We start from the raw sequence: 26,765 nt of genomic DNA on the forward strand, positions 1-26,765 counted from the left end.
TGCCGAATCATAAGGCGTCAATTTTATTTGTTTATGAGTATCCCCAAATTTATCAAAGGTTGAATTTATTTTTTTTCTGGATATAATAAAATTAGGAGAATCAAAAACGTACGTAATCAGAAATTAATTAAAAACGCTTAGTTATGATTTTAAGAAATATCAAGATCAGACAGAAGCATACCGAAGTTGCTTCTAGACGCTCTCAACACTGATTCACAGAACCATTTCCAAAGGTTACCACTCCCCAATTTCGTGGCAAAACTAATAAGGGTCGGAAGGCAAAATTAAAAGTAAATACTTGCATGGAGCCGAACAACTCTCCAATGCAGACACCGCAATCCAGAGAAGGAAAAACCATGACAGTTTCTACTGAGATCAATGGGGTTCACACCCAATCTTGGTATCTAATGGACTAGTTACATGGAAATATAAAACACATTTCCTGAGCCGAAATATTGTCGTAAATTTGCCACAAAGAGATATCGCTTCAATTGCGGCAACTTATACTTAGGTTAGGTTAGTTTGGTCAAGCCAGCAGCAGCTCCAAACTCTTAGATCTTCTATCAGGCCCATTATGCTGCTCCCTAAAATCGCTTATTCAAAAGCCCCCGACTGCGGTTTCCGCAGGGTTTTTTGGGAATCTGTCAACGTCTTCCAACGGCAGAGAGCAGAGAGGTTCTTCATTGGAGGAAAACTTTCTGAGGTACCTTCATTTAGACTACAGTGCAGCTGAAGGGCTGCCTCCTCCTTTTCCCCACATTGGCTGCAAATAGCCAGGACCACCGTAGGATAGTTTAAGGAACAGCACCCCATCAAAAGCTCTACTAGGGTTCTCATCTCCCCCTTTTTAAGGAATAGCAAAAATGTCACTCTGCTAGCCTCAGAAAGATTTTCATTGGCCTATCGAAATTCAAATTTCTTTACCAGCAACCTAAAACACCAGCACATGAGGAACGAAATAAGATTTATTGGATGTAGAGGTTGTTCTGATCATCTACCCTTATAGGTATCGTAAATGATTGAAATCAGAAGGAGAAGATCCAATAAAATTCACAATATTTGTATTAGTCGGTAGTCGCTTCCACTTTATTATGCATTCTTTCAGATGGCTCTTTTTGAAGACTTTCCTTGAACTTCTAAGACAATCGTAACTGCTGTAGGAAGGGCAAATGGGGCAGAATATAGCCGACTCAGATAAACTAGTGGAGGCTGATCAACTGTAGTAGCTCTATCCTCGTGGCCTTTCATATTCAGCACATAAACTTAAAGTCATTTCTAACTCCCGAATTAGTATGTAGTTCTGAGATCCCCTAGGAATTGTTTTCATGATCTCCACAGCCTGAGTACTTAAGGGTGATCAGATCCTCCATCAAATATTGCGCATGTTCGTCATCTGGACTTAGTGGCTGTCAAGTAGTACGAGTTGATTCCACCCCTCATTGTCGACACTGAATTGATTGACACCACTATTGAGTACAAGGCGCTAATGGTGACTTGACTGCCAATACAACTGACTACGTTACGTTTTGGGGTCGAATAATACCCCAACCATGGATAGGCTGCCATGATCGCCAGTACGATTGAACACTAGCTTATTCTAGAAAATCATACAGTTCTCTTTCACTGTCGGACCGACTCGGCCCATCTTTTATACATTGATAAAGAATACTGCATTGTTACTCCGCAAAACCGGGTCGGTCCTTACTCGGTCTTTACAGTTATTATGACCGTTGAGCTTTGAGTTTATATTTCTTGCTAAGCATCGGCCACCACATGATAACACCTCACATTAGAGTGTGAAAAATACCGACTGTGTGTACCCAAGGAAACTGGAAAATTTTCAGAAACTCTTTCCCTTCCCCATACGGGCCATGAGCCCGAGTTCGTTTATATGCAAAGCGCGACTAAATCGTTAGTGAAGTCCAAAATGAGCTTTATCACCGTAATTTACGTTGAATAGGCACTCAAAAAGGAGATACCGTCAAGAGAAGTCAGCTGCGTACTGGTGGATGGCTTAAATTGCAAGTCTACCAACGAACTACATCAGACTCTGGGGGAGAGATAAAGTAACCCTTAGATCCGCAGAACACATGAGAGAGAAAGAAAGAAAGAAAAGAATGCTGCATACCGTGTAACGTTGAATTCTCAAAGAACCCGGGCACGAGCAGAGACTTATTAGGAACTCCCGCGAGCGACCAATTACACCAAGTGGTTCATCAACTTGTGCTCAGAATGTGGAACAGCGAATCAATGCCTAACGACTGGCAACGAGACATTACCTGTCACATACATAAAAAGGGAAATATCACACAGTCCAGCGATTATACAGATATCTGCTTAGTGCTGTCTATGAAATATTCTTCGCTATCTTGCTAGGCCGGATAGCCCCATATGCCCAGAACACCAACAGCCCTTACCAAAGAGGCCTCACTCCAGGCAAACCAGCAACAGATCAGATTTTCTCTGTGCAGCAAACGATGGAAAAACTGTTGGATTATGAACACCAGTTGCTCCATTTTTTGTTCGACTTTAAGACCGCCTACGATAGCATAACCGAGGTAAAACTGTACACGGCCATGAGAGAATTTGATATCCCGACAAAATTGATAAGATAGACTAGGCTGACCTTGACCAATGTGCGAGGCCAGATAAAAGCAGCAGGATCACTCTCGAGACAATTCGACATCAACAACGGTCTTAAAGAAGGGGATGCCTTACCATGCGTCCTCTTTAACCTGGCCCTCGAGAAAATGATCCGTGATGCTGAGGGAAATGCGGGGGTACGATCCTCTTTAAGTCCACCCAACTACTGACCTAAGCTGCCGATATCGACATCATGAGAAGAACGACCCAAGACGCACAAACTGCCTTCATCCAGATGGAGCAGGCGGCATGAGATCTTGGGCTGCGCATCAATGAAGGCAAGGCAAAGTATATGAGGGTAACGTCAGCATCAAACACCAACCAACCAACAATATCAAACCGTATTGGTCAAACAGGAAGTATAAAGATTGGAGACTATAACTTTGAGAACGTTGGTAATTTCTCCTATCTCTATCACAACCGATAACAGCTACGAGGGCGAAATCCGGCACGGTCAGCTTACAAAAAGTGCTCCACTCGAAACGTCTCGCCATAGGGTGAAAGCTCTTACTGTACAAGACAGTGATCTTGCCAGTCCTCATGTATTCCTCGGAGACTTGGGTTCTTTGCAAAAACAATTGCAAACTCTTGGACACGTTGAGCTCAATACGTTGCGGGGGACGGGTCATCTAGTCCGTATGGATAAGAATGATCCAACCCGAAAAGTCTATAAGGGCAGCTATCTATGGTAGAAAAAGAAGGCGAGGCAGGCCCTGCTCCTTATTAAGGCAGGTCTAGATCGGATACCGGTTGTTGCGCCCTAGATGATGATAATGATGAAAGATTGCGAGGTTCGTGTTACTCAAAAAAAGCGACCCCGAGGCGCCATCAGCGTAACGTTTTCTTACTATGTTCGATACAGCCGGGAAACTGTTTGAATAGCCCGCCAATCCCGGATTGATTGTCGCAATACGTGCTGTGGGAGGCGTCTCATCAAAACAAAATTGTTTTAGAACAGGACGGTCCACAATTGATGCGATAGAGGACGTAGTTCAAGCAGTGAGACTGACTGGGGTACACAGTCATCACTGTCGACGAGCAGTGCTCCTTTTGACGCTATATATAGAAGTGATCTCAATTCTGTTAATTGGTGCAACGAGCTCAAGGCACATTTTTTTCCATATTCCAGCCTACCTTTTGCGCATATTGGTTGTCGATTTAAAAGGCCGCATTGTGTTCTACGGGACAACGAACAATTTATTCTTAGTCCAGACCCTTGCAATGCCACATACAATACTCCTTATTCATGTTGGTAAAATTACAATCTTGTCACAAATACCCCGGCGTCATGATAGACATGAAGATCAGCTTCTTCGAGCAGATGTGGAACACAGCAAACAGGACTGCAGCTAGAATACTTGAGATTTGCACACGAATGCCCAATATCGACAGTTGTTCATCCAGTAGGCGCTATTTGCTGATGAATGCGGTTCAGTTTGTCCTTTTTTAGAGCTACGAAGTATGGACTGGCATCCTTAGTAGAGAGACGTACCAAAAGAGTCTAGCGTAAAGACAGCAACTACCAGCTTTGCGAACTTCGTCCGTCTATCCAATCCTCTCAGAGCCAGCAATAATCATGATAGCAGGGTTATACCGATCGCTCTCCTGCTATTGAAGGGTGCATACCCTATGAAGAGTGAGCTCATCCTCTCAACTCATGGCAGAAATCCTGGGAAAGAGAATCGAGGGCATGTCATCAAAGACATGCGGCCACGTTTCAATCGAAAATACGGTGAGAATGGTTATTTCCTAATCCAGCTGCTCAGTGGGCAGGAGTATTTTCAGTTTTACCTGCACACAATGGTGAAATCACGGTCACCTGTCAATAGTTACTGCAAAGACGTGGCGAATGATGCTTACCACACTTTTTTCTTCTGCAGACCGTAGGTGCGCCATTGCCATCACTTGTCGACGTGTTAAGCGTCTCCGGACGCCATAATTGAGCCCGTTCTGCAAAACAAGGACATGTGGAGCAAAGGGGCACGTTGCATTCAAGGTATTCTTATATATGCTCATATGCTGATAATGCTGGCCTGAGATGGTGTGTCAAAAAGTTTCGAGTTAGCGTTATGTACGTAAGAGGGGAGTGTTTTAGCAGATAGCCCTCTTGGGACGCCAGTCTGGTACTTTTTGTGTACATATACTTTACCTCCCTAGAAGAAAAATCCCGAGCTTGCATCTTGCAGTTCACAAGCAGACCTTTCCCTTCTATAATTTCGCTGATTACAGATGGAAACGTTTTTGACACTAACATCACCAAGTCGTTAGCACTCCACTCTTTCCCACTCGGCGTAAAAATTCATCCATCACTGTTATTCAGAGCCTCAGTGTCATGGCGCCACTCTGGGATATCTGTTTACTCATAACTCTAATCAAGTGTCCACCTTCCAACCAGATTGAATTATCCTGGTTTTTAGCATAAATGCTATTCGTCAACTTTCTTATGTCATCTTGAGTCCTGCTCCTGGTTTTGCTACTGATGCTATTGAATACTTTATATCTATCCGTCAAGGCTGCTAAGGTATGACGCTTTTAACATAGCGACCGCTCAATCGTGCTAACTACCTCGGAGAGAGCTGTCTCTGTGGGCCTGTCTTTGATATCCAGGACTCGATATTGGGTCTTCAACACAAAAAGGAGTAGATAGAGCTTTTAAGAAAAAATGGGCTCCTGCGTTCGTTGGCAAGAATCTTACTGAATCTTACAGAATTATTGACATTTTCAATGTTCTGACAATACTCTCGTCAGGACCATTTCCTGGCAGCCCTAATAGCCGACTTGTGTTTATTCGAGCACTCCCTGTCTGGCTGTCAATATTTTTTATTTTCTACCAGATATTAAAAACCTCTTTGGTCAGTTTCCTGAGATTGGAGAAATCTTGATTCCACCATGGCAGCAATGTGGCTTCGTTAAATTTTCCCGGGCGGGAGAAACTATAGGCAATCTTGAATTTCTCCTCTAAAGCTCCGACCTATAATTCCGGTTCCCCTGTTGTACAGGTCTTACCATTGGGAGCACCGGCATGCTTGGCTTTGATAACCTAACCAAACTTCCACTAGTCGGTCCTACAGTGAGTGAGACTGATAAATATACAATTGTGATCCAAGAAGGATCTCCGATCAAACTCCCCCAGTTCTTCATCATCAAGTTGCACTGTCAATTATAAACCTTTCGAAAGTTAAAAACGGGTCAAACCATACAAAACGGTTACACAGCTTCTGAAGCTGTCCTAATCTAAGTTTCTGTCAACAGTTCCCCTCAACTAGTTAGTGGTTATTGGTTTGCTAACAAAGCCGATTTCACTTGAAAGGTTCTTCTTCGTCCGACAGCCCAGCAATTACCCGGACAAACAAAATTGCTTCCAATGTTTCGCTCGCAATATCAAAACTGCAAGTCCAGCTGTTCTAATGATAGCAACAGCAGGAAACTTTTATTAAATATGGGACATTTTCGACAAGCATTTTAAAGAGGGAAAGGTAGTAAATCCTAACCACACCAAAAACGGGGTATGATCGAAAATATTGCCGGGAAAACAATCTGAAAAACTGCTATGCTATTGAAAAGGGGGGGTTTCCGCTTCTGTATCTATCTTTCTTCTCAACGCTTATCAAAGATGATGTTATTAACGAACAGGAAAAATTCCCTAGACCCTGGAAGCATCTCTCTCTCTATAGCAACTCCTTTCGCTTCAACCCACTCCAGCTAATTTGTCTTTACATATTTTACCGATAAAGTGTGGAAACCCCTTAAATATCTATGCAACGTTTCACTGATGGAATTTGATGGATTAGGAAATCACATCGAAACAATGCCTGGCGATAATTTTAAAGTCTTAATTGATATTGTTCATCATCGATAAAACTAACCATCAATTACACATATGTAGTTGCATAACACCGAGGTTTTCGACAAATTGATCCCAACTGATCCAGCACTAAGAATGGGGGAATATTAAAACGGTTGAAACTGATTGACGCCTTTCAACGCTGAATACAGACGTTTCCGGGAAGCTGAGTATGTACCTATAAGATATATTGTAGGGATTCCTTCCCTCGTATCTTTGGCTATTTTCTACTAAGAGGGAGGTCACTTTTCTTGGTCATCAAATCTGAAATGTTTACCTCATACTGCTTAACAACGGACCTCAGTTACACAGTCTTGAGTAAGTACCATCTTTCCGATAACAATAGGTGTGGTGGCTTTGCAAAGATTTATGATGTTGATAACTTTAGATTTGGGTTACGTTTTCAGCATTCCCACGTGTTCACAGCTTTACTAATTCCGAGGAAAATGCTATCAAAAAAGCAAAGTTCTCTGGCAGAGTTTTGGTTTTTAAGATGATTTATAAATAAAATTATTTTGTTTTGGAATTTACACATAGATTGATTGTATTTCTTTATTTATATAAAAAAAATGTTTACAACGCGTCAATAAATCTATTTTTGTGAATGGCTACGGATGAAGCCAGACGACCAAACTGCAATCGATTATGCACTTAATAATCTGAGCAAGAGGGGGTTGAAGCAGCACAAAAGCTTCACGACTGATAGCTCAACAGCATTAAGGGTGGGTACATTGTGTAATGTACAGCGCATTGGGTAATGTGGTAAATAAGGACGGAAAAGTGAAAACCATAACGGACTGAGAATGGAGCCCTAAGGTCCCTCGATAATTGACAAAATTGAAGTGAATGCAAGCATATAAAGAGACACGATTTATTCTAACATCAAAGTAAGAGTAGCCAAACGGCAGTATAGGTCCCAGCATAAAACCTGAGAAACGCCTGCTGAACCAACACCAACAGCTCTACTACCGAACCTTATCCCCAACTCCACGTAGTGACCGCTGGGACCTCTTTCTTAACGTCTCCCGCACCTAAAAACGGGACAAATTGTACCAACTGGTCCTTCAGGCTGGGTAGGGCTGACAACCCTACACGGAAAACCAAAGTTACGAAACCTCGGACAGGATGGATCTTACAACGACGAACCCGACCGCGAAAGTCATTCAAAAAACAATGGCATTCCCAGGAGCCGGCTTTATAAGTGCAAAAGTCAACGGCGTCCAATCTCCTGCTCTGCTCCTCCTGCTCCTCCTATCGCAATATGAGGAGATGCCAGATAGCTTGGTGTTTTACGCAAAGGACTACAGCCACAAAATCATTGCCAGCAATTTCAACGCGTGTGCCTTAGTTGAGTAAGTCGAGTAAGAAACACCAGTGGCCAAATCTTGCTTGAAACCTTCGCTTAGCAGGACATCGTACTAGCCAACGTTGGATGCATGCCCACCTTCTGAATTAGAGGGCTTGGCTCAATCGTTGATCAAACTTACCCCAGTATCTCGTTGGCGAGAGGGATGGTTTGGCGAGTGAGTGATCACTTCATACATCAGGCAATCTTTCTCGATATTAGGAAGGGAGGGGGTGATTGTCGAGTGAGCAACACAAGTGGAAAAACCAGGATAGCTGGGCTGTCCATTGGAGCTTTCGAAGGAAAAAGAGAGCCACTTGTGTCAACGGGTAACTGAGGCATGCGACTCAACAATACCGTGACGGACGTTTCACCACAGTAGAAGACCAAACTGCTGGTGGAACCAAGAAATCGCGCTGTTAAGACGATCATTTCTGCGAGCGAGGAGGCTTTTCCAAAGGACCAGAGTGAAGCCAAAACATCGGCGCCGGACAGGGAATACCGCGATCTTCGAAGTAGCCTTAAGAAGGCTATTCGGGAAAGTAAGCGGAATTGCTACAAGCAGTTGTGCCTTGAAGTAAATATAAACCCGTGGGGCGTGTTGTAATGAACAAGATTTGTGTACAAAAATTACACCACACAGCAGAGAGAAAGTGGACTTCAAGCAACGGTGCAACAAGACATCTTCACAATTCCAAGGATTACCGAGAAGGAACTGCAGGACAACTGTGGACCAATTGGGGATAGTAAGGCTCCGGGATTGGATGGAATTCCGAACAAAGCCCTAAAGTTGGTAGCTAAAATTAGGCCAAAGGTGGTAGCTAAAATTAGGCCCGCACGGTTCATAAGTATATTTGAATCATGCGTGATGGATGGAGTGTTTCCCGCGCTATGGGAAAGGCAGATTTTGGTTCTGCTAATGAAGCCCCAAAAACCACCTGGCACATCCTCTTCACATCGCCCTACCTGCTTTTTGGACACTATGGGGAAGATGGTGGAGAGGGTGACATTCAACAGGCTGCTTCCGTTCGTCGAGGAGCGGGTGGGAGTATGGATTTTGCAGTGCGCGGTCCACAGTCGATGCCATTGCAGCGGTCATAGACCTGGCCCCGAACATATCGGCCGCTGGTAAGTGCTGCGCGATGCTGACGTTGGATATCAAGAATGCCTTCAACTCGGCCAACTGGGGTTGAATGAAGGGAATCGTAGTTAAATTGGGTGTCCCTGCTAACCCAACCTGGATAAGCGAGAGTTACCTTTCGGAGAAACTTCTTTGGTACGAAACGGACGACGGGCTGAATGAATATGTTGTGACAGCAAGGCTCCGTACTGGGCCCCTGCTGTGGAACATAATGTATGACGGAGTGCTCGGTCTTCGCGTGCCAAGGGAGATAACTTTGATTGGTTTTTTGGAAGACCTGGTAGTGGTAACAGTTGCGAAACACCATCAGGACATGGAACTGTGTGCAAATGAAACCATTCGTGCTATCAAAGCATGGCTCCAAATAGTGAAATTGGACCTGGCGAATGATAATAAGGAGGCGGTACTTAATACCAATCGCAAGAAAAACAAATCTGTCAAAATCCGGGTTACTGATTACCTGGTCGTTTTTAAATCAATCATTAGATACGTGGTGGTAATGGTGGTAGTTCAGCTTCAATAGGTACCTGGACTATGCACGCAAAAATGCAGCAAAGGTCAGCACGGAGCACGGATGATGCCAAATATTGGAGAGCCAAAATCCATCCTACTATACGCGGCTCCTGTCTGAACGTGCGCACTGGATAACACAATGAACCTGAGAAGGGTAAGTTCGTCATACCGGCCAATCGGGCTAATTGTGTGCAGGGCATATAGAACAGTATCCTATGAGGCAGTGTGTGTCATCACGAAGATGATTCCCATGCGACAGTGCGCGGTCACCCGAAAAGGAGGGCGATTCCGACCGAAGTGATTGTGGCTTTTCGAAAAGTCTGGGGCTGTATTGGGAGATGGGTCGAGCGTAAACATAGAGAATTGAACTACGACCTAACGCAGTACTTGCATCGCTTCGGATTGAATGAGTCCCCAGACTGTCTCGAATGCGCCGCAACACTCAAGGACCCGAGGTTCGCGAATGAAAGAGGGAGCTTAAACGCCATCCTAAGCGCAGTTATCGGGCCCCATAATTTCGTGGAGGAGATGCTGAGGTCCGTAGCAAATTAGAGTGCGATAAATGCAACAGTAACTGCGATACAGGAAAAACTGCAGGAAATGGAACGAGCCCGGAAAGCGCTACGGACGCATGACTTAGTTGTGCTGGTGTCAACCAGAGCTCTCCTCGTAATACTTCACGGTGGTCTCGCCTGGATATTGGCGGAGAAGTAGGGTGTTTTAATGGACGAGAATTCCACACACTGCTGTAACCTGGCGCAGCGGCGTCTTTTTAAGATTTCCACCTCCTCCCATACAAAAACAAAAAAAAAAAACTGGAAAATGCTGGAAATTTTCGGAAATAATGATGATGGTGTGGACATTGCATCCAATAGATCGGCTCACCTCGCTTTCAAAGCTATTCAAGAAACTGCTAATATCTAAGCTACTGAAACACTAGAGCGAAATCGAAATTATTGATCCTCAGCATTTCGGAAAAGGATAAAGTGCCGATCGACGTTAACGTTGCAAAGGTATTCCACAAGGTCTGGTATAGAGACCTCATTTACCAAATCAACCAATCGAACCATATCTCACAGCGATTCCATGCATACAATTCAATCTAAGTCTAGAACTTCGGGGCGTTGAAAATCACATGAAAGAAGTTAAGCTATTGTTGGCCTGTTTGAAAATCAACGTCAACGAGTGTATTCATATCATTTCCCATTGGAGTAACTGACATGTCCCCTCCATTTAGCCTCAACCACACATCCATTCCTTAATCTAAGGATAGCTGGGTACTACCTAGTAGTACAATTAGACTAGACTTAGGCTTACTGTATTGAGGTCAAAAAGCTCAAAGCAACCTGAGATTCAAAAATAAAAACTAGATTTTCCAACCTGCACTTGGAATTCAAAGTGCTGATATACAAAACAGCGATAAAGAAAATCTGGATTTATGGAGCGCAGCTTGGAGGCGCAATCTAAGATACTGAGACCAATTAAGAAATTACTGAGTTGTGCGTGATTTGAAGATGTGTGGACATCTTCTGATAAACTTGCTTTATAACTAAACGATTTGGTCACTCAGTATAATCGCTTTAACAGGGAAAATCTTTTGGCTTCCTGATCCTGATAATACTGAAATGAATAGTCACTAACTGAGGGATGTAGGTTGTTTTCCGATTTAAAATTTGTAGTAGTAGAAAGGGCTACAAATAAATGTAATACAATAGCAAGAAACCTGCTGGGTAGTGTCTTGCGCCCCATCGCTCTTTAAGGTTCTAAGTACTGGTTGACTGTCAAAGACAATGAACGGTGCCTCGTGGAAATGAAGATGGAGATGTTTGGTTGGATCGGTAGAATAACCTATTATGGTCACATCTTAGATAAGGACATCCTCGATTAATATCAGGTTGCATTCAGCATAGAAAAGTGGCGAGTAAGGGGTCTTTGCTAGTCTGGTCATAAAATTCGAGCTGGTGAAAAGTTGCTGATCTAAACTGATCTGAACATTCAAGTCGTTGGAAAAAGACCAAAAGTCTGACAGAAGCAACGATAACTTGATACGTCTGGTGGTGATTTGAGAGCCTTTCGACTCCTCCCGGAGCAAGTTTATGACCGAGAAGAGGGACGAATCCGGTCGAAATGAGCCAACCCTACTACGAAATGAGTCAAAAATTGAACAGGAAGAAGAAAGTCTTAACTCAGAATATCCTCTCCTACCAACTTAGTATGCGTATGAAAAAAGTATTCCCTTTTTGGAAGCACTCGTGAAGGAAAATAATTGATTCCGGAAATAAGATATAGGCAGAGATTCTTTCATTCACACATAAACCATGAATGCCGCTTAATTAATCCACGTCATCCATTACCTATGACACCCAGTATTATTGTTAGGAGGATTAAATATTCTCTAAAAATTGACATCCCTCAATTTTTGGAAGTACTTCAAATTGTCAGTCAGTCATCATTCCTCGGGCTGCACTACTACAATAGAAAGGATTTAAAAAATTATCTACTTTTTTTTGTTTTCACAATATTCTGTAGATAACTTGATGAATTTTTAATTCGCTAGATAAGTTATTATCTCACTGCTGACCACTATTTTTTTTAATTTCCAAAAAACAGGAAGTATTAATTTTAATTGAAAAATTAACCCCGTTTTTTGGTTTCAAATTATTTATACCATATTTCGGGAACCAGTTGTTCTCTTCACCACCGTAAAATGTATTACTCCGAGAAAATGTCAATCACTAAATGCGACAATAATTACGACAGGAACAAAATGTAGTACGACAGAGGGAAGCGAATGGTTCCCAAAATTACTATGAGTATAAAATCCTTTTTTTTTCAAAAAATGCAGAGATTTACGTCTGCAGAATAACTTGTTAATCCATGTCATACTCAATGATGGTAGAATTAATGAATAAAGGTCTTCTTCGAATTTTTAAAAATATCTTTTGAACTAAGTTTGAAGTTTGTAAAATTTCTTTATCCTTGAATAGTTATACTTACAAATAGCGACTTCGCACTTGTCTGTCGGCTCCTGGCATTCAGTTTGTTCCGTAAGACTTCCTGGGTTTTGCGCACAATCTGGGTCCACATTAGAATTACAACTCCAGCAAGTTAAACTTTGTACTAATTTTTCGAAGGACAAAAAGGATAGAAATAGATTATAAAACTTCACTTTCCACGAACTTGAATTCGTTTAGTAAACCTCACCGTCACTAAAAACATATCCTAAAATAAATAGGGACACTAAAAGATATTTAAAACTTCCCATGTTTGACTATCTGGGAAATTTTGATACGTTATGATGGACAAAACTCGATCAACTGAATTCAAAATCTCATTAATCACCCATTATACTTTGGGAAAGAAATGATATTGATAAACTTTCAATTATTTTTTATCCCACCTACATAACCATTAACCATAATCGTTAATTACTATCAATAATATATACGTATGTATCTGAGAAAAACCCCGAAATAAAAAAAAATCCTCAACTGGTAGATCTTGGCTGTAAATCATTAATCTGTCCCTTGCCTGATATAATTGCACTCAGGAATTATACAGTGATAACGAATTATATCAGCGTTAAAGCTGACTTTCATGGGTACAACACATAAAATTTGTGAACATGATAAAGAAGTGTTGGAATGATTGCGTGAAACCATAAACTTGTTATCTGACCGTAAATCCTTTCGTTTAGAAAAATTTTCCCGCCTTACTAATTGCGCAAACTGCTGATTCGTGGAACTTCCAGAGTTCAATCCACTTTCATCAGAAAGGAAACCTTCGAACTTTATTTCGGTGGATACTAGGTAAATGCTGGTATATGAAGGTCCTATCGTTCAGGTAATGATGCGAACCGAGGGCTTATTTTTTTTGTTGTATAACCGCTGGTTTCATTATGGAAGCTTTTAGATCAATTTTTTTTTATTTAGGAATATCCTAACTCCACTTGAGCAGCATATAAAAATAATTCTATTGGAAGTTTTCAATAAATATATATATATATATGCCATTATCAACGACAGCCTGGAGTGTTCAACCTGGGCCCGCTGCATTTGCAAGCTTCGGACACCCCGATTCCGCTCCAAGGTCGTCCAGTTCGTTTACTCACAAAAAAAAATTAGCATCTTACCATACGCCATTGTTCTTCCCTTGTCGTCTCTCACTGTATATATATATGTATACAAACTTTCCGAGCAGTCTCCCCTGCATCAAATAGCTCACCTACTGCCGCCTGCTAGGCCTAATTTTATCCATGACTATACATGGCTCTCAAAGTCGTCCCTCCTCACGCAGTAGACGGAAAATTCTCTGGAAGATTTTCCTCTCGAACGTGGCAAAAAGTCTACGATTTTATTTGGTAAACTCTAAGTTTCCGCAGAATATATAAGCACTGGTGAGCTTTGACACTAACAAATTTTTGAGTGGGAAGAAGGCCCAAGAAAAGAGTGCTCCACAGAAGAGTGAGCTGCTCATTAGATCAGTATAGCCCGTCATTAAGCAGATGGTGTGCTCAAGACCACTCATCCTGTACAAAAATTAGTTGTCTTAGCTGGAGTCAGTCAAGGTTATAAACCTGGCGGTTACAGATCATATAATTCTCACCCTTTTCGGGTTTTGAATTGAACACATACAGAGCAAATACCACCTGTTGACGGTTTCGATCTTGGGGAGAGTCAGGAGGCTGCGTCTGATAAAACGTCTCCCCTGTGATCATTAATTGTCATGCGCGATTTTTACGTTCAAAATAGGAAGAGTTACTGAGGGTTTCCCTAATGCCCACTTTTGATACACGATAGTGCATCTAACTCTCACGGTCTTTTTTTTTTAAGGAGGCGAAAAGCTTCGAAAGGCTCTGGCCTGGGCACGCCAGAATGTGGGATTCTTACCCACTAAAACCACCCCCGACTCCCCCCTACTCCGTGGAACCACCTTTAGGTATTACATCAAGGGGCGGAGTTAGCTTACTTTAGCTAGGTCTCCTTCCGTCTACCGCGTCTACGTGGGGTTCATAACCGCGCCTTCCTCACTTCTTCTGTTTTTCGCAGTTTATCCTGGATTAATACGATCATGAAAATGATCACATCCCAGTCTTCCTGGCAAGCTACCATTATCCGAACAAAATTTTCCGGTGATAGCACTTCACCTAGAGTTTACTTTAGGTTCCTCCTTTCTTCGACGAACCTAAGACACTGGAAGAATACGTGCGCTGGGTCCTCTGGGACCCCGTAGCAATTTGGACAATTAGCCAGGTGTCCAACTTAAACATGTATAGATATTGACGGTATCATCCATGGCCGGTGAGAAACTGGGTGAGTTATAATTGATCTCCCCATGCTTTTTCGCCAGCCTCTCCTCAATTGAAGGGATCAACCTGTAAGTCCAACGACCCTTTTCTGACTGGTCCCATCGCTGTTCGCATTTGGTTATGGAGCTCTCCCTTTCAGCTTTTTTCACCTGCGATAAAGGAGAGATGGACTAGGTGTTATAGTGTTCATCATTTCGGTTGCCAGTATATCAATCATTATCATTCTCGAGATGACGAACGCTGTATCGTCTGAGACAGTCCTGAAGGCAGAGCACACCCTTAAGGATGTCCTTCTGCAAACCGTACTTAGTTTATGTGTATTGCCTAAATCCTGCAGCGCTTTTCCCCAAACTGGGACGGCATATAGCATGAGAGAGCTCACCACCCTGGCTATGGGCAGCCTGTGAGTATGCCGCGGTCCTCCCACGTTCGGCATCATCTTTGCCAGAGCCATACTCGTGGTGGATGCTTTTTTACATCGTCGTTGGTGGCACATTGTTCGAGCTCAGAATGTGCCATAAGATCAGTTGGGTTTCAATGGATCGACGCCGTACGAGCAATTAGATCGAACATTTTGAGGTCGGCAGAAAATTTAGAAGTTGTCTGTTGGTTGTGAGTAACAAGAAAGGCGCTTACTTTGGGTTCGAAGAGGATCACTCCCTAATGGGTGCTTATGTTCGTTTGCTTGTTGAGTCCGCCATTTTTGGCAGGGTTGGAAAGCTGCGACCCTCTAAGTTCAGCACTTGTATGATCCAGCTGTCGGTCGACAGTGGGAGAGCTATATTGCTGATCGACCGTCTGTCTAACTCCTCGTCATCTCAGGGCACCTATGTCGCTGACATTTAGAATTGCTTCAAATACTTGCAGTGCTTGTGGAAGTGATGAATAAGGAAATTTTTTTAGTTGAAATCTGTTCAAAGTATTCCAACTGTCCGTCGTTGCTTCTCGATCGAAAGTCTACAAGCCCTCACACGTCACTGGTCCATTGTACTCGATTGCCCATCTATCGAAATATCCCGGATTCGTCTGTGTATCGCAGGATTTCTGCCAGTGGATGCAATGCTACCCGCTGCAGTTGGAGCACATCAGCACCAAAAATCTAATGTCTGATGCGTCCACAAACAGCGCACTCACATAAAAAATGTCCCGTGGAAAGTTCAAGCCTTTTTTGCTAAGGCATCCGAGATTTCATATCCCTCTACATCACAATGACCAGATACTCAGAGTAATTCCACCGAATTGAATCTAGAGACAGAGTTCAATCGGTTTCTACATTCCTGAACAATTTTTGAAGTGATCAAAGTACTACTCAATGCCCTCAATGCAGCTTGACTATCACTACAGATTGCGATGCGCCTGCTCTTCAACCGCTCGTCAATCATGCAGGTTGTCGCCCTTAGGATCGCATACGCCAAATAGATGTATGGGGATCTGAGAATCGGAAGGCATTGCAAAAACCAGATTCACTTCTCTCAATGACACTTCCAATGCTCTGCGACCTCCACGTCCATAGTTTCTCCATAGATCTAATCGAATTAGTCTATGAGCCGCTCTCATTGCAGTGCTCTGAATAAACAAATTCAAGGGCTGAGTAATGCAGTCAAAGCTGCATCGGATGTCATGCTCATGGCACCGGTGATAGCCAGACACACAGTTTTTTGTAGTGTGGCTAGTTTACAACGAAAACCCTTTTATTTCACTGTCACCCACCATACTACGAATGCATAAGCGAACATCCGCCTAATGATAGCAACAAATACCCACATTACTACCTGAGGCCTAAGTCCCCATGTAGAGCCGAAAGTCCGCCTACACAGTCCATAAGCTGTGAGAGCTCGTTTCGTCCTTATCTCTACATGTTTGTTCCAAAGAAGCTTCTTATCTAGAATAGCTTCCAGATATTTCACTTCTTCGGAGAGTTGAAGGGTTGTACCCCTCATCTCTGGAAGGCAAATACCATTCAGTTTCCTCCTTTTTGTAAATAATACCATTGTGATTTAATTTGGGTTCAGTGAAAGTCCATGCCTTAGACACCAATTTTCAAACAAATCAGCAGTGCGTTGTGCATTTCTACACACCATTCCAAGATCTCGACGAACAGTCAGCACTGTCACATCATCCGCATAAGCTTGAACGTGTATTGGCAGATTTTGCAGTTCGCATAGTAGTGAATTAATCAGCATACTCCACAGAACTGGCAACAGCACACCTCCTTGAAGCCAGCCTTTCGACGCTTCCGTTGTTAGGTAGCGACCAACATCCACTTTAGCACACAACAATTTAGCGTAGATCCACTTTATTAGAGTTTCGTCAACACCATGCTCTCTGGCGGCATCACAGAGCTTTTGGAACGACATACAGTCAAACGTGTTCAATGTGCACGAACACCCCCATCGCGTACTCGCCTTTCAAAGTTGCGTAATCTATCTTTGAAACCAAAGAATGAAGAACAGATTCACAGGACTTCCCAAATTGGTAACCATGTTGGTTTTCATTTGGTGGCTGCGACCTTAGCGCCTTCCCGCGAATATGACCCCCAATCAGGTTCTCCAGACGCTTCAACGAAAATGATGTTTAGGCTTTGGTGTGATGACTTCCTTCACCTTCTGCCAAGATGAAGGCACGTGGTCCAGAGCAAGACATCTTCGAAAAATATTTCCTAATTGCTCTAAATGTTCTTTAGCATCGCTGGCTGGTTGCCACCGATGCCAGATGCTTTGAAGTGTTCATGATAGTATAGCAGCTCTCGCCTTTTCATTGGTAACAACCGCACTCGCAGTGTCTCAATTCCCCTTGCAACATCTTCATGTTAAAGGATTTGCGGAAACCGCCAATTCTCTTCTTCCCACTTCTGACACCTGTTCTCGCGGGTGGGGTACTTCAAAGACAATCTGTCTTCTGGAGTAAAGTACCATCCGGTTTTCTAAAAGAGTCCAACTTGGCCGATTGATACTCTGCACAGCTGAGAAGTCTCCCTTGCAGAACCGTTTTACCACGTTGGCCTCGGGAAATAGGACAAGACTCTTCAAAACACTCTCAAAGTGTACGATTCAGAGTTTCCAATTGATCCTCTATCGCCAAAAGAATCCTTAGTCGCATAGGGAGCTCAACTTTGTCGTCAAGTTCATTGAACTTCGTCCAATCCGTTTTCGTATTACGGCCTGTTCGCCTGCAATAGTCAGACTAAATTCTAAGTAACGGTGGTCTGAGAGTAAGACTTCGTCTAGCATTCACTAATTTCGAAATAACTCTAACAACTTTAAAGTGTATGTAGATTGTTAGGTCAATTATTTCACTTCCCCTTTGCCCCACGAATTTAAGGGCGCACCCTACGTTTGCGGTCATCAGACCAGCTTAAGTGATAAAATCAAACAGCTTCTCTTCTCTAGGATTGCATTTGCTATTGCCCCAACAAATATGCTTACAATGTTGCACAACCTATTAAAAGTTCAAGGCCACTTGATTCTGTATACACTACCAAATCCCTGAGTTTTTGTGTCGGTGGAAGGCACAAAGGATCATAGGATAAGTAAGCAGAGGCAACTATGACGTTTGTCCTCTTTCCATTAACCTGGTATTGTAAGTTTACCGTAACAAGGTTCTGGAAACTGAATGGTCTCATCATGGTTGCCTCTACCAATTTTAACATTAGAACGCCGGCCTTCGGTTTCGAAGATCTTTGATCGAAGAAGTTTCTAGTCCCCTCGATTGATCCAATATCACACATTCTCTTAAAACGTACCCATGGCTCTTGAACCAGAAATATATTTATAAGAACAGGCTTGCAACTTTGCCAGCTTTGCTGGCAGTAGATAGGAAGAGGCTTTGACATGCTGCAAGTTGATTTGTCGAACTCTTATGTTTGTAGCCACAAGGGCAGTCTAATATGAAAACCGCCGCTAACTGAAAAGTCTGCTGCATTCAGTACGGATCCCACCGGGATTACCAGCTTGTGCCTTCCACCAAAAGTTCCCCTTTCTTGCGTCCGATTTCTCTGGATATCTCCGCATTGGTGGTGTAGCCATGTCCACATCCACATTCCGAAAAAAACTTCGCGTTCTTCCCCAGTACCTTCCATTCACGTCGGCCAAGAGCTCTCCCAGATTCACGATGTCCGGGCTGCATGGATCTGTTTTCACATACGGGCGTTAGACCAGTTGCGTTCAAATTACCCGCTCCACTTTCTTCCATTTTTCCGGGTACAGGTGGAGGAGACGGTTCTGACAGGCAAGTCTGTAATCCCTTCTCCTTTTTGGCTAAAGTTTCCTTCTGCCGAGCCTCCCTCTCCCGTATTTTAACTAGAGTTAGGCAACAGTGTCGCCGACAGGCCGGCCGTAGTCAAGTTTCAAGTTCCTCTCATTAAGGGAGTTCCTGTACTATCATTTCTGGCTGACCGCGCGGTCTTCCACAGATTTCTCCGTGGGGGACATGAATTTGATCAGGGTTTCACAATCCGTGCCTCGGCCACGACTTGATTTTTCGAAGTCTCGGGTAGATTCGAAATCTGTGACTTCTTACCACTTGGAGAGTTATAATCCTTTGTTTCCATCTTCATGTGTTTTTGGACCCCTTAGTATAGTATTAAACTATCATAAGCTCGCCCACCACGGCAAGGTGGCGTCCGAGGGGAAGTCTGTGTAGGCAGATATTGACTTTCAACATCGTCATTCCAAAGCCAGGTATCGCAGCTGAGGAACCGCTTACCAGACTTGGGGATCCTGATTGTTGCAAAGTTGCTGACTATGCTCTTCTTCCTCTAACTTGCTTCGATCCTTTCTGCCTCTTCGCTATGGTCCTTTAGCCGATCCAATGGTTTTCCTGTCTGATGTTTGTGAGCCCCTTTGTAACAATTCCAGTCTGAAGTTATCCCGATCTTGAAAGTTCGATTTATGTTGTCAAATCGGAATTCCATTATGGCGTTTTGCTTTTGTATGGAGTACTGAGAAGGCACTTCTTCTTTTTAGATATTATTAAGAATGTAGCACTATTGCCTGGACTTTCGTTCATGCTATCATCGTCAAACTTCACAATTAAGAAGAGTTTCCTGTTATCGTAACTTGATGAACTGGTGGCATTACACAAGGTCCATCTAACCTTATCTAAGCAATGCAACTTTGACAGCATTTACCAATGGCAATCAATTTCGGCAAAGGATAATGGTCGCTGCAGACCTAGCCCTCTTTACTGCTATTTAGGTTGACGAATGGGACTCAATAAAAGCCTCACTCTGAATAGAACCCGAAGTTTATGGTTTGACCAAAAGTGGTTTGCTTTAAAACAATATCTAGGTCAAAGGTGGTTTTTATCCAGTAGCCCGTCAGTGAGGACTTTGGGGTCGAAAGGCGGCGTTGATTGGAGCCTCATATAATATATATAAGATATGGTTTTACACCATGGTCTTATTTTCATCGGGGAAAGTAAGTCGATTTTGGCAGAGCCAGGTAATTCAGAAACAACAAATTAGGAAATGTGAAGTGGTAGGAAGTCGATCCTCCTATTTGATCAACAAAAGGAGCTAACACAGCAATTGTTTCTATCCAAAATTTCTCCTTTTTCCATCCCAATTGGAACTGTGTCTAGGTCAATTTCTTATCACAATTAAGCAGAAATTTATTTAATTATACAATTGCCTTCCGTTTTGATTGTAAAGTTTATGATTGAATTTGTGTAAAAGGCTACAAATTGAATTCCTTTTATAATTACTAAGTGGCGGTTAATAAATAATTGGAAGAATTGTTGATTGGCATCTCAAGCGGCTCGTTACATGCACATATCACTAAAATGGGGTTGTTAACTTTATTGCCGCTATATTGGTAGTAAATATTTTGTGCTGATAGCTGGGTGGTCTTTTTCGACTTTAGGGATCTACACGAGTGCATGTGAATAAAATTTGGTCAAATGGTATAAATCACTTATCCAATTCTGGACAATTAGCTGCAATTATGGGCGCAATGTGGAAGATACGTTACAGCCAGGCATGCTTTGAAGTAGAATATATGGTACGTCATCCCTTCCATACAAATTGCAATCTAAACAATTTCTGCTAATACTCCCACTTCTGACTTGGTTCACTTCTATGTAGGGTTGATAGCCATTATCATCAGAACAAACTGAAAGTTTGAAAAGAGGCCGAAGGACCACCCAGCATTTCTACGATGCATTTTATTTCTTCCTATCTCCTTCCTTCATATTGGGTAGGGAGAGGGGGCTCCGAAGAGCCCAATTAGCGCTGTGGTACGCTGTTTTGATGCCACAAACTTCTAACATAACTCCTGTTTTGAAAGTAGGGAGGCAGAGCCCAGCCGGACTCAGATCTTCAGAGCCATTCCGAAGCATTCACTAAGGAAAACAGCTCTCCCACCTTGCAGAATAGAAATATCTCTGAGGTCCCTAAGGAATGGGTTACCCAGTATCGGTAGCCTGACTCTAGCTAGAGCTGGGCAATCGCAAAGGAAGTGCCTGAGGGTTACCCCCTTCTCCGCGGGATCGGCAATCCGAATTGTAAAGTATGCCGAGCCCGGCGGCATGGTCTCCAATGGGTCAGCGCCCCGTGCAGACCGCCGTAAGTTTGAATTCATTTGCACGCGTCAGGCACAGAAGCTCTCATGACCGTACTTTGTTATAAGCGGGCCAAATCCTCCTCGACTTGGCACAGGTGGTGAGCCTTTGCCATCTCAGTTCCGCGGCTGCTAAATAGTGCGAGTAGATTCCACCCTTGATAGTCCCCAATGAGACACCGACTCTACCTGCTGAAGGAATGCCAAGAGAAGAACCTCGCCTTGCCAATCCGTCAGCCCGCTCATTCCCGTCTCTTGACCCGGAACCCAGAGAATCGTACCCTTGAGCTTGCCGCCCAGACTATTCAGCACGTTTCTGCACTGCCCCACCAGCCTGGATGATGTCGCTGCTGAGTAAGTGGCCTTAATGTCCGCTCGCCTATCGGTCAGAATGGTTTTGCTACGCTTGGAGCCCCGATCATGCTCCCGCCACCGCCAGGCTTCCAATATCACCAGTACTTCCCATTTGGAACACACTAGCGAAACCTGGGACATGATACGACCATACGGAGACCTCCGCACCTACTCCATTCTTGATCCGCCGGGGGGAAATACTGTGTCATCGCCTTGCAACACGCCGCCGGTCTCCCATTCTGTCCTGGTTGGAAAGTCCACAGCAAGGTTACTCATGAAGTTCAGCTTGCATGTGGTATAGTCCTTGGGGAAGCCCAGATTTCCCGAGGTACTACGTCTAGGGTCTCCCCCTCGAACACCATCTTGTCGTGGTGGGGGTGCTCATGAAGATGGAAACAAAGGATTGCAACTCTCTAAGAGGTAAGAAGTCACAACTTTCAAACCCGCCCGCGAGTCTGAGAAATTAATTCTTGGCCGAGATACAGATTTTGGAGGCCTCAACTAATTCATCTTTTCATGTTCTTCTGTGGAAGACAGGTTCTCCACTTCAGTGGGAAACCTACACCCGGTGTCTACGGCGCAGTCAACCAAAAAGGATATTACAGCAACTCCCCTAATGAGAGGAATTGGAAATCTGACTACGGTCGGCCTGTTGATGACACTGTTGCCTAAACCTTCTAAAATACGGGGGAGGAAGGCTCGGCGGAATTAAACTAAAGCCGCAAAGGAGAAGGGACTAGAGGCTTGCCTGTCAGAACCTCCTCTCCTCCGCCTCTACCCGGAAAAACGGAAGAAAGAGAAACTGGTAATGTGGACGCACGAAAACAGATCCGTGTAGCCTGGACGAGTCAGCGGTGGTTTTCATATTAGACTCCACTTATGGCTACAAACATAAGAGTTAGTCAAATTAACCTGCAGCATGTCAAAGCTTCTTCCTTTCTACTGGCAGCAAAGCTGGCAAAGTTGCAGGATTATCCTTATATTTTTCTGGTTTAAGAACCATGGGTTCGTTTTAAGAGAATATTTGGCAGTGGATCAGTTAAGGGGACTAGGATGTTCTTTGATGAAAGATCTTCGAGACCGAGGGACTACGTTCTGATGTCAGAATTGTTAGAGGCATCCATGATGAGACAATTCTGTTCCCAGGACCTTGTTACCAGGTTCATGGTAAGAAGAGAAACTTCATAGTTGCCTCTGCTTATTTACGCTTTGATTTATTCTGCCCTTTCGCCAACGCAATAAGTAAGGGATCTGGTAGTGTATGCAGGATCAAGTGGCCTTGAACTTTTAATAGGTTGTGATGCGAATGCTCTGCGTATTTGCTGGGCAGTAACAAATGCAATTCTAGAGGAGAGAAGCTGTTTCATGTTATCACTTCAGCTGGTCTGATGACCGCGAACGTGGGGTGCCCTTGTACGTTCGTGGGGCCAAGAAGAAATGAAATAATTTACCTAACAATCTGCACTTCAAAGTTGTTAGAGTTGATTCGAAATTGTCGAGTGCTAGACGAAGTCTCACTCTCAGACCACCGCTGCTAAAATAGGGTATAGAGCACTTAGAGCAACTTCTAAGAAATATATTTTGAGGATGTCTTGCTCTGGGCTACGTTCCTTCCTCTTGCTAGAAAGTGAAGGGAGTCTTCATACCAAAGCCTGGGAAAAATGAGTATTCAAATCCAATGAACTTCAAGCAAATCAGTTTAACATCATTTTCGTTGAAATGTCAGGAGAGACTGGTTGAGCGTTTTATTCGCCGGAAGGCGTAGAACCGCCTAAATGAAAACCAACATAAACACCAACGCCGTAAGTCCTGTGAGTCTGCTCTACATTCTTTGGTTTCAAAGATAGAAGATGCAACTCTGAAGGGTGAGTACGTGATGAGGTTGCTCCTAGACATTGAAGGGGTTTTTGGCTGTGCGCCCTTCCAAAAGCTGTGATGCCGCCAGAGAGCATGGTGTTGATGAAACTCTAATAAAGAGGATCTACGCTATGCTAACGCAGAGATTGTTGTGTGCTTTTGATCGCTACCTAACAACGAAAGTGACGAAAGGCTGCCCTAAATTAAGTGTGCTTTCGCCACTTCTGTGGAGTCTCCTGATCAACTACAAACTACAAAATCTGCCACATTCAAGCTTATGCAGATGATATGGCTGTGCTTGCTGTTCGTCGAGATCGCGGAATAGTGTATAGAAATACACAACGCGCAGCATTGGGAGAGCTATAGGGAGAACTAAATCTAGTTTTCGCAATGTCTTCCGATTCTAAGATCCCCATACATGTGTTTGGTAGAAGATATGATGTTATCTTGACACAGAGAGAAAACTGGGACGAACCGGAAGAATGCGTGTCAGGATATACTGACGTCTTCTACACCGATGGCTCGAAAACAGAAAATGGTTCTGGAGCAGGAGACCACCTCTCGAATAAAAACGAAAAGTTGGCTTTTTCCTTGGGACAATACATAACAGCCTTTCGAGATGAAGTGTATGCGATCCTAAGGGCGGAAACCCGGATGTTTGACGAGCAGTTGAAAGACGTTTGGGACGTTGGGTAGTCTTTTGATCACTTTAAAAATCGTAGGGAACCGATTGAACTCTGTTCCTAGATTAAATACAGTGAATTTACTCTGAGTACCTAGTCATTGTGATTTAGAGGAAAATTAAATCTCGGATGCCTTAGCAAAAGAGGCTTCAACTTCCCCCATGCCCGAATCGGAACCAGCAATTGGGGTGGCAGTAGCATTGGTTGATACTGCTATCAAAAACTGGGAACAAGCTTCCCATGACAGGTGACGAAGCCTTAATGCTACTAGACAGACCAAACATTTCCTGTCAGAACCAAACAAACATACTCGAAAGTTTATCCTGTCGAAAAGCAGGAAGACTTGCAGAAGTATTGTGGGCATTCTGACTGGCCATAATTCATATGCAGCCCAGCTAGGCATATGTTCAGAATAGAAATTATCCAGGATGATACGTATCCATCTTATAATGACGAAGCAGAATCCACGGAACACTTTCTATGTGAATGCCCCACCTACGGACGCATCAGACATCAAATTTTTGGTGCTGACGTGCTCTAACTGTAGCGGGTAGAATCACATCCACTAACGTTAGACGAGGGAATCGAGTACAATGGACCACTAAGATCTGAGCGCTCAGAAGCATTGCCCCTTTCCCATCTTACACACACACACGCGTCTAGGATGTTACTATGGCCGTAGGGCTTCGCTGACCAGTATCCGGACTCACAGCACTGCGCGCTACAATATATTTAATTTGATGGCCTAGGGGGAGGAGACGCACAAGTAGATTGAAAGCATCTACCGGGCAAAACCTCAGAGCGCCAGTAGAACCTGCACACGCGGTTCTTTGAATCCTAATAATCTTCGTTTTGTTGTACTTTTTGCTCAAATCCTGCCGCCACACAATGGAGGCGTAGGTTCGTATTGGACAGACCACAACTGTGTACATCTAGAGGACCATCCTCGGCTGGAAACCCCATTTCTTTACAAGTGTTCTCTTACAGTCATAGAAGGCTATACAGGCCTTCTTAACCCGCAGTTTTATGTTCAATCTCAACTTAGTTTTGGATCCACAATTACCTCCAGATACTTTACATTGGTGAAAGAACCAATTTGTTGTTCATTCAGCCGCGGTTCGTTCCATGATGTCGCTTGTAATGGATGGATGCTGCTTCTGTAGCATGACTGGCATTATTCCATCTGGACACGAAGATTTATATACGGAGAAGCTGTTTATAAACCAGCCGATCTTATCCTCGTTAATTTCCGATTTGATAGTCTCGCACGGCTGGGTTGGTTGCAAACCCTCCAAGCAAGGCTCTGACCCACAGTCTTCTTCGCGAGCGGCAAAGTGCGTTGGAACAAGCAGCTCCAAAGTTTCACTAGAAGATTCTGTCCAGAAACATTGAGACTTTTTGAGAAAGGATGGGCTCCTAGGTTCCTTGGACAGAATCTTGTGAGCATCGCGGATTCGCTGGTGTTTGCGATGTGCTGACAATATGGCCGATTTGTACTTCTTTAGGCAGCGCTTGTATGGCTGTTAATATTTATGCCTGTAGCAGATGTTGAAGATTTCCCTGGTTAGCTTCCTGAGGCTGGAGAGATCTTCATTCCACCACCATGGCATTATCTTCTTACTATATTTAGCAGGGCACAAGGTTTTAAAGGCGGTATCAAATGCCTTTTGCAGAATAACGACCTTTGCGGACCGGAGAATTTGGTCTTGATTACTTGACCAAGAGATCTAGACTGAAAAATATCCAACTATGATCTGAAAAGGATCTCTGGTAAAACACTCTCCAGTTTTCCACCCGAATCCGATTGTCGGTTAGCTGGATAATATCAAACACCTTCTCCCAACGGTAACGGTTCTCCAAACTTGGGAAATGGAAGGTCAGCGTATTGCCTCTGTTACATACAGATTGATTTGCATTAATAATAAAATCAAAGAATGCCTCACCCGTCTCGTTGATATCCAAGCTGCCCCAAAGGGCATGCCTTGCATTGGCGTCGCCGCCTATCCAGAGGTTTGCCTTTTTGTCGCCATGGTGCTCGTCGAATGTTGTAGTTTAGCACTTTCACGGTCCAGTCGCCTCCGATCCAAGGCTCTTGTATTAGTACAATGCCGATGTCTTCCTCTAGGAGAAGACAAGCAGATTACTTAAGGCGTACTTCGAGTGCTGCAGATTTATCTGCGTTACCCTCAGCATGAACTGCTTGCGTGGGGGGTCCGTCAGTCCCCGTCGGACTGTCGATCCTCATCCCCTCCAACAGCTCATTGGCGGCGTCGATTGGATCTAGTTCGTCATCCGGTTTTGCAGAGCGGAGGACTTTTTTATTTGCGTTCCTGACTCAGAGCCGCACTTTATAGTCGACCTTTTCCAGTACCCCAAGGCACTCTTCATTTATGCGGAGTAGAAGTCGGCTGTTTGTCTGGGGTTCCTCCTCCATTATAACAACCCAGTCGTCCATGGCATTCCTGGGATTGTCCTTATCCATGCGGATCTTCGAGCGACCACATGCGAGCGACCGGTCTC

The 26,765-nt window shown here is 43.7% G+C and overlaps 1 protein-coding gene across 1 annotated transcript in view; it reads right to left on the reverse strand.

The window, feature by feature from the left end:
• The window catches only part of LOC119647065 (proprotein convertase subtilisin/kexin type 5-like), a 71,882-nt gene that overhangs the window by 16,413 nt on the left and 28,704 nt on the right, over window positions 1-26,765 (reverse strand). The window contains exons 5-6 of the mRNA XM_038047826.1: window positions 12,691-12,726; window positions 12,484-12,606 (exon numbers count right to left, since the gene is read on the reverse strand). Coding sequence (XP_037903754.1) covers window positions 12,484-12,606; window positions 12,691-12,726 — 159 coding nt within the window. The remainder of the gene's footprint in view (window positions 1-12,483; window positions 12,607-12,690; window positions 12,727-26,765) is intronic.

The sequence above is a fragment of the Hermetia illucens genome, chromosome 1 (genome assembly GCF_905115235.1).
Source record: "Hermetia illucens chromosome 1, iHerIll2.2.curated.20191125, whole genome shotgun sequence".
NCBI classification, from domain to species: Eukaryota; Metazoa; Arthropoda; class Insecta; order Diptera; family Stratiomyidae; genus Hermetia; species Hermetia illucens.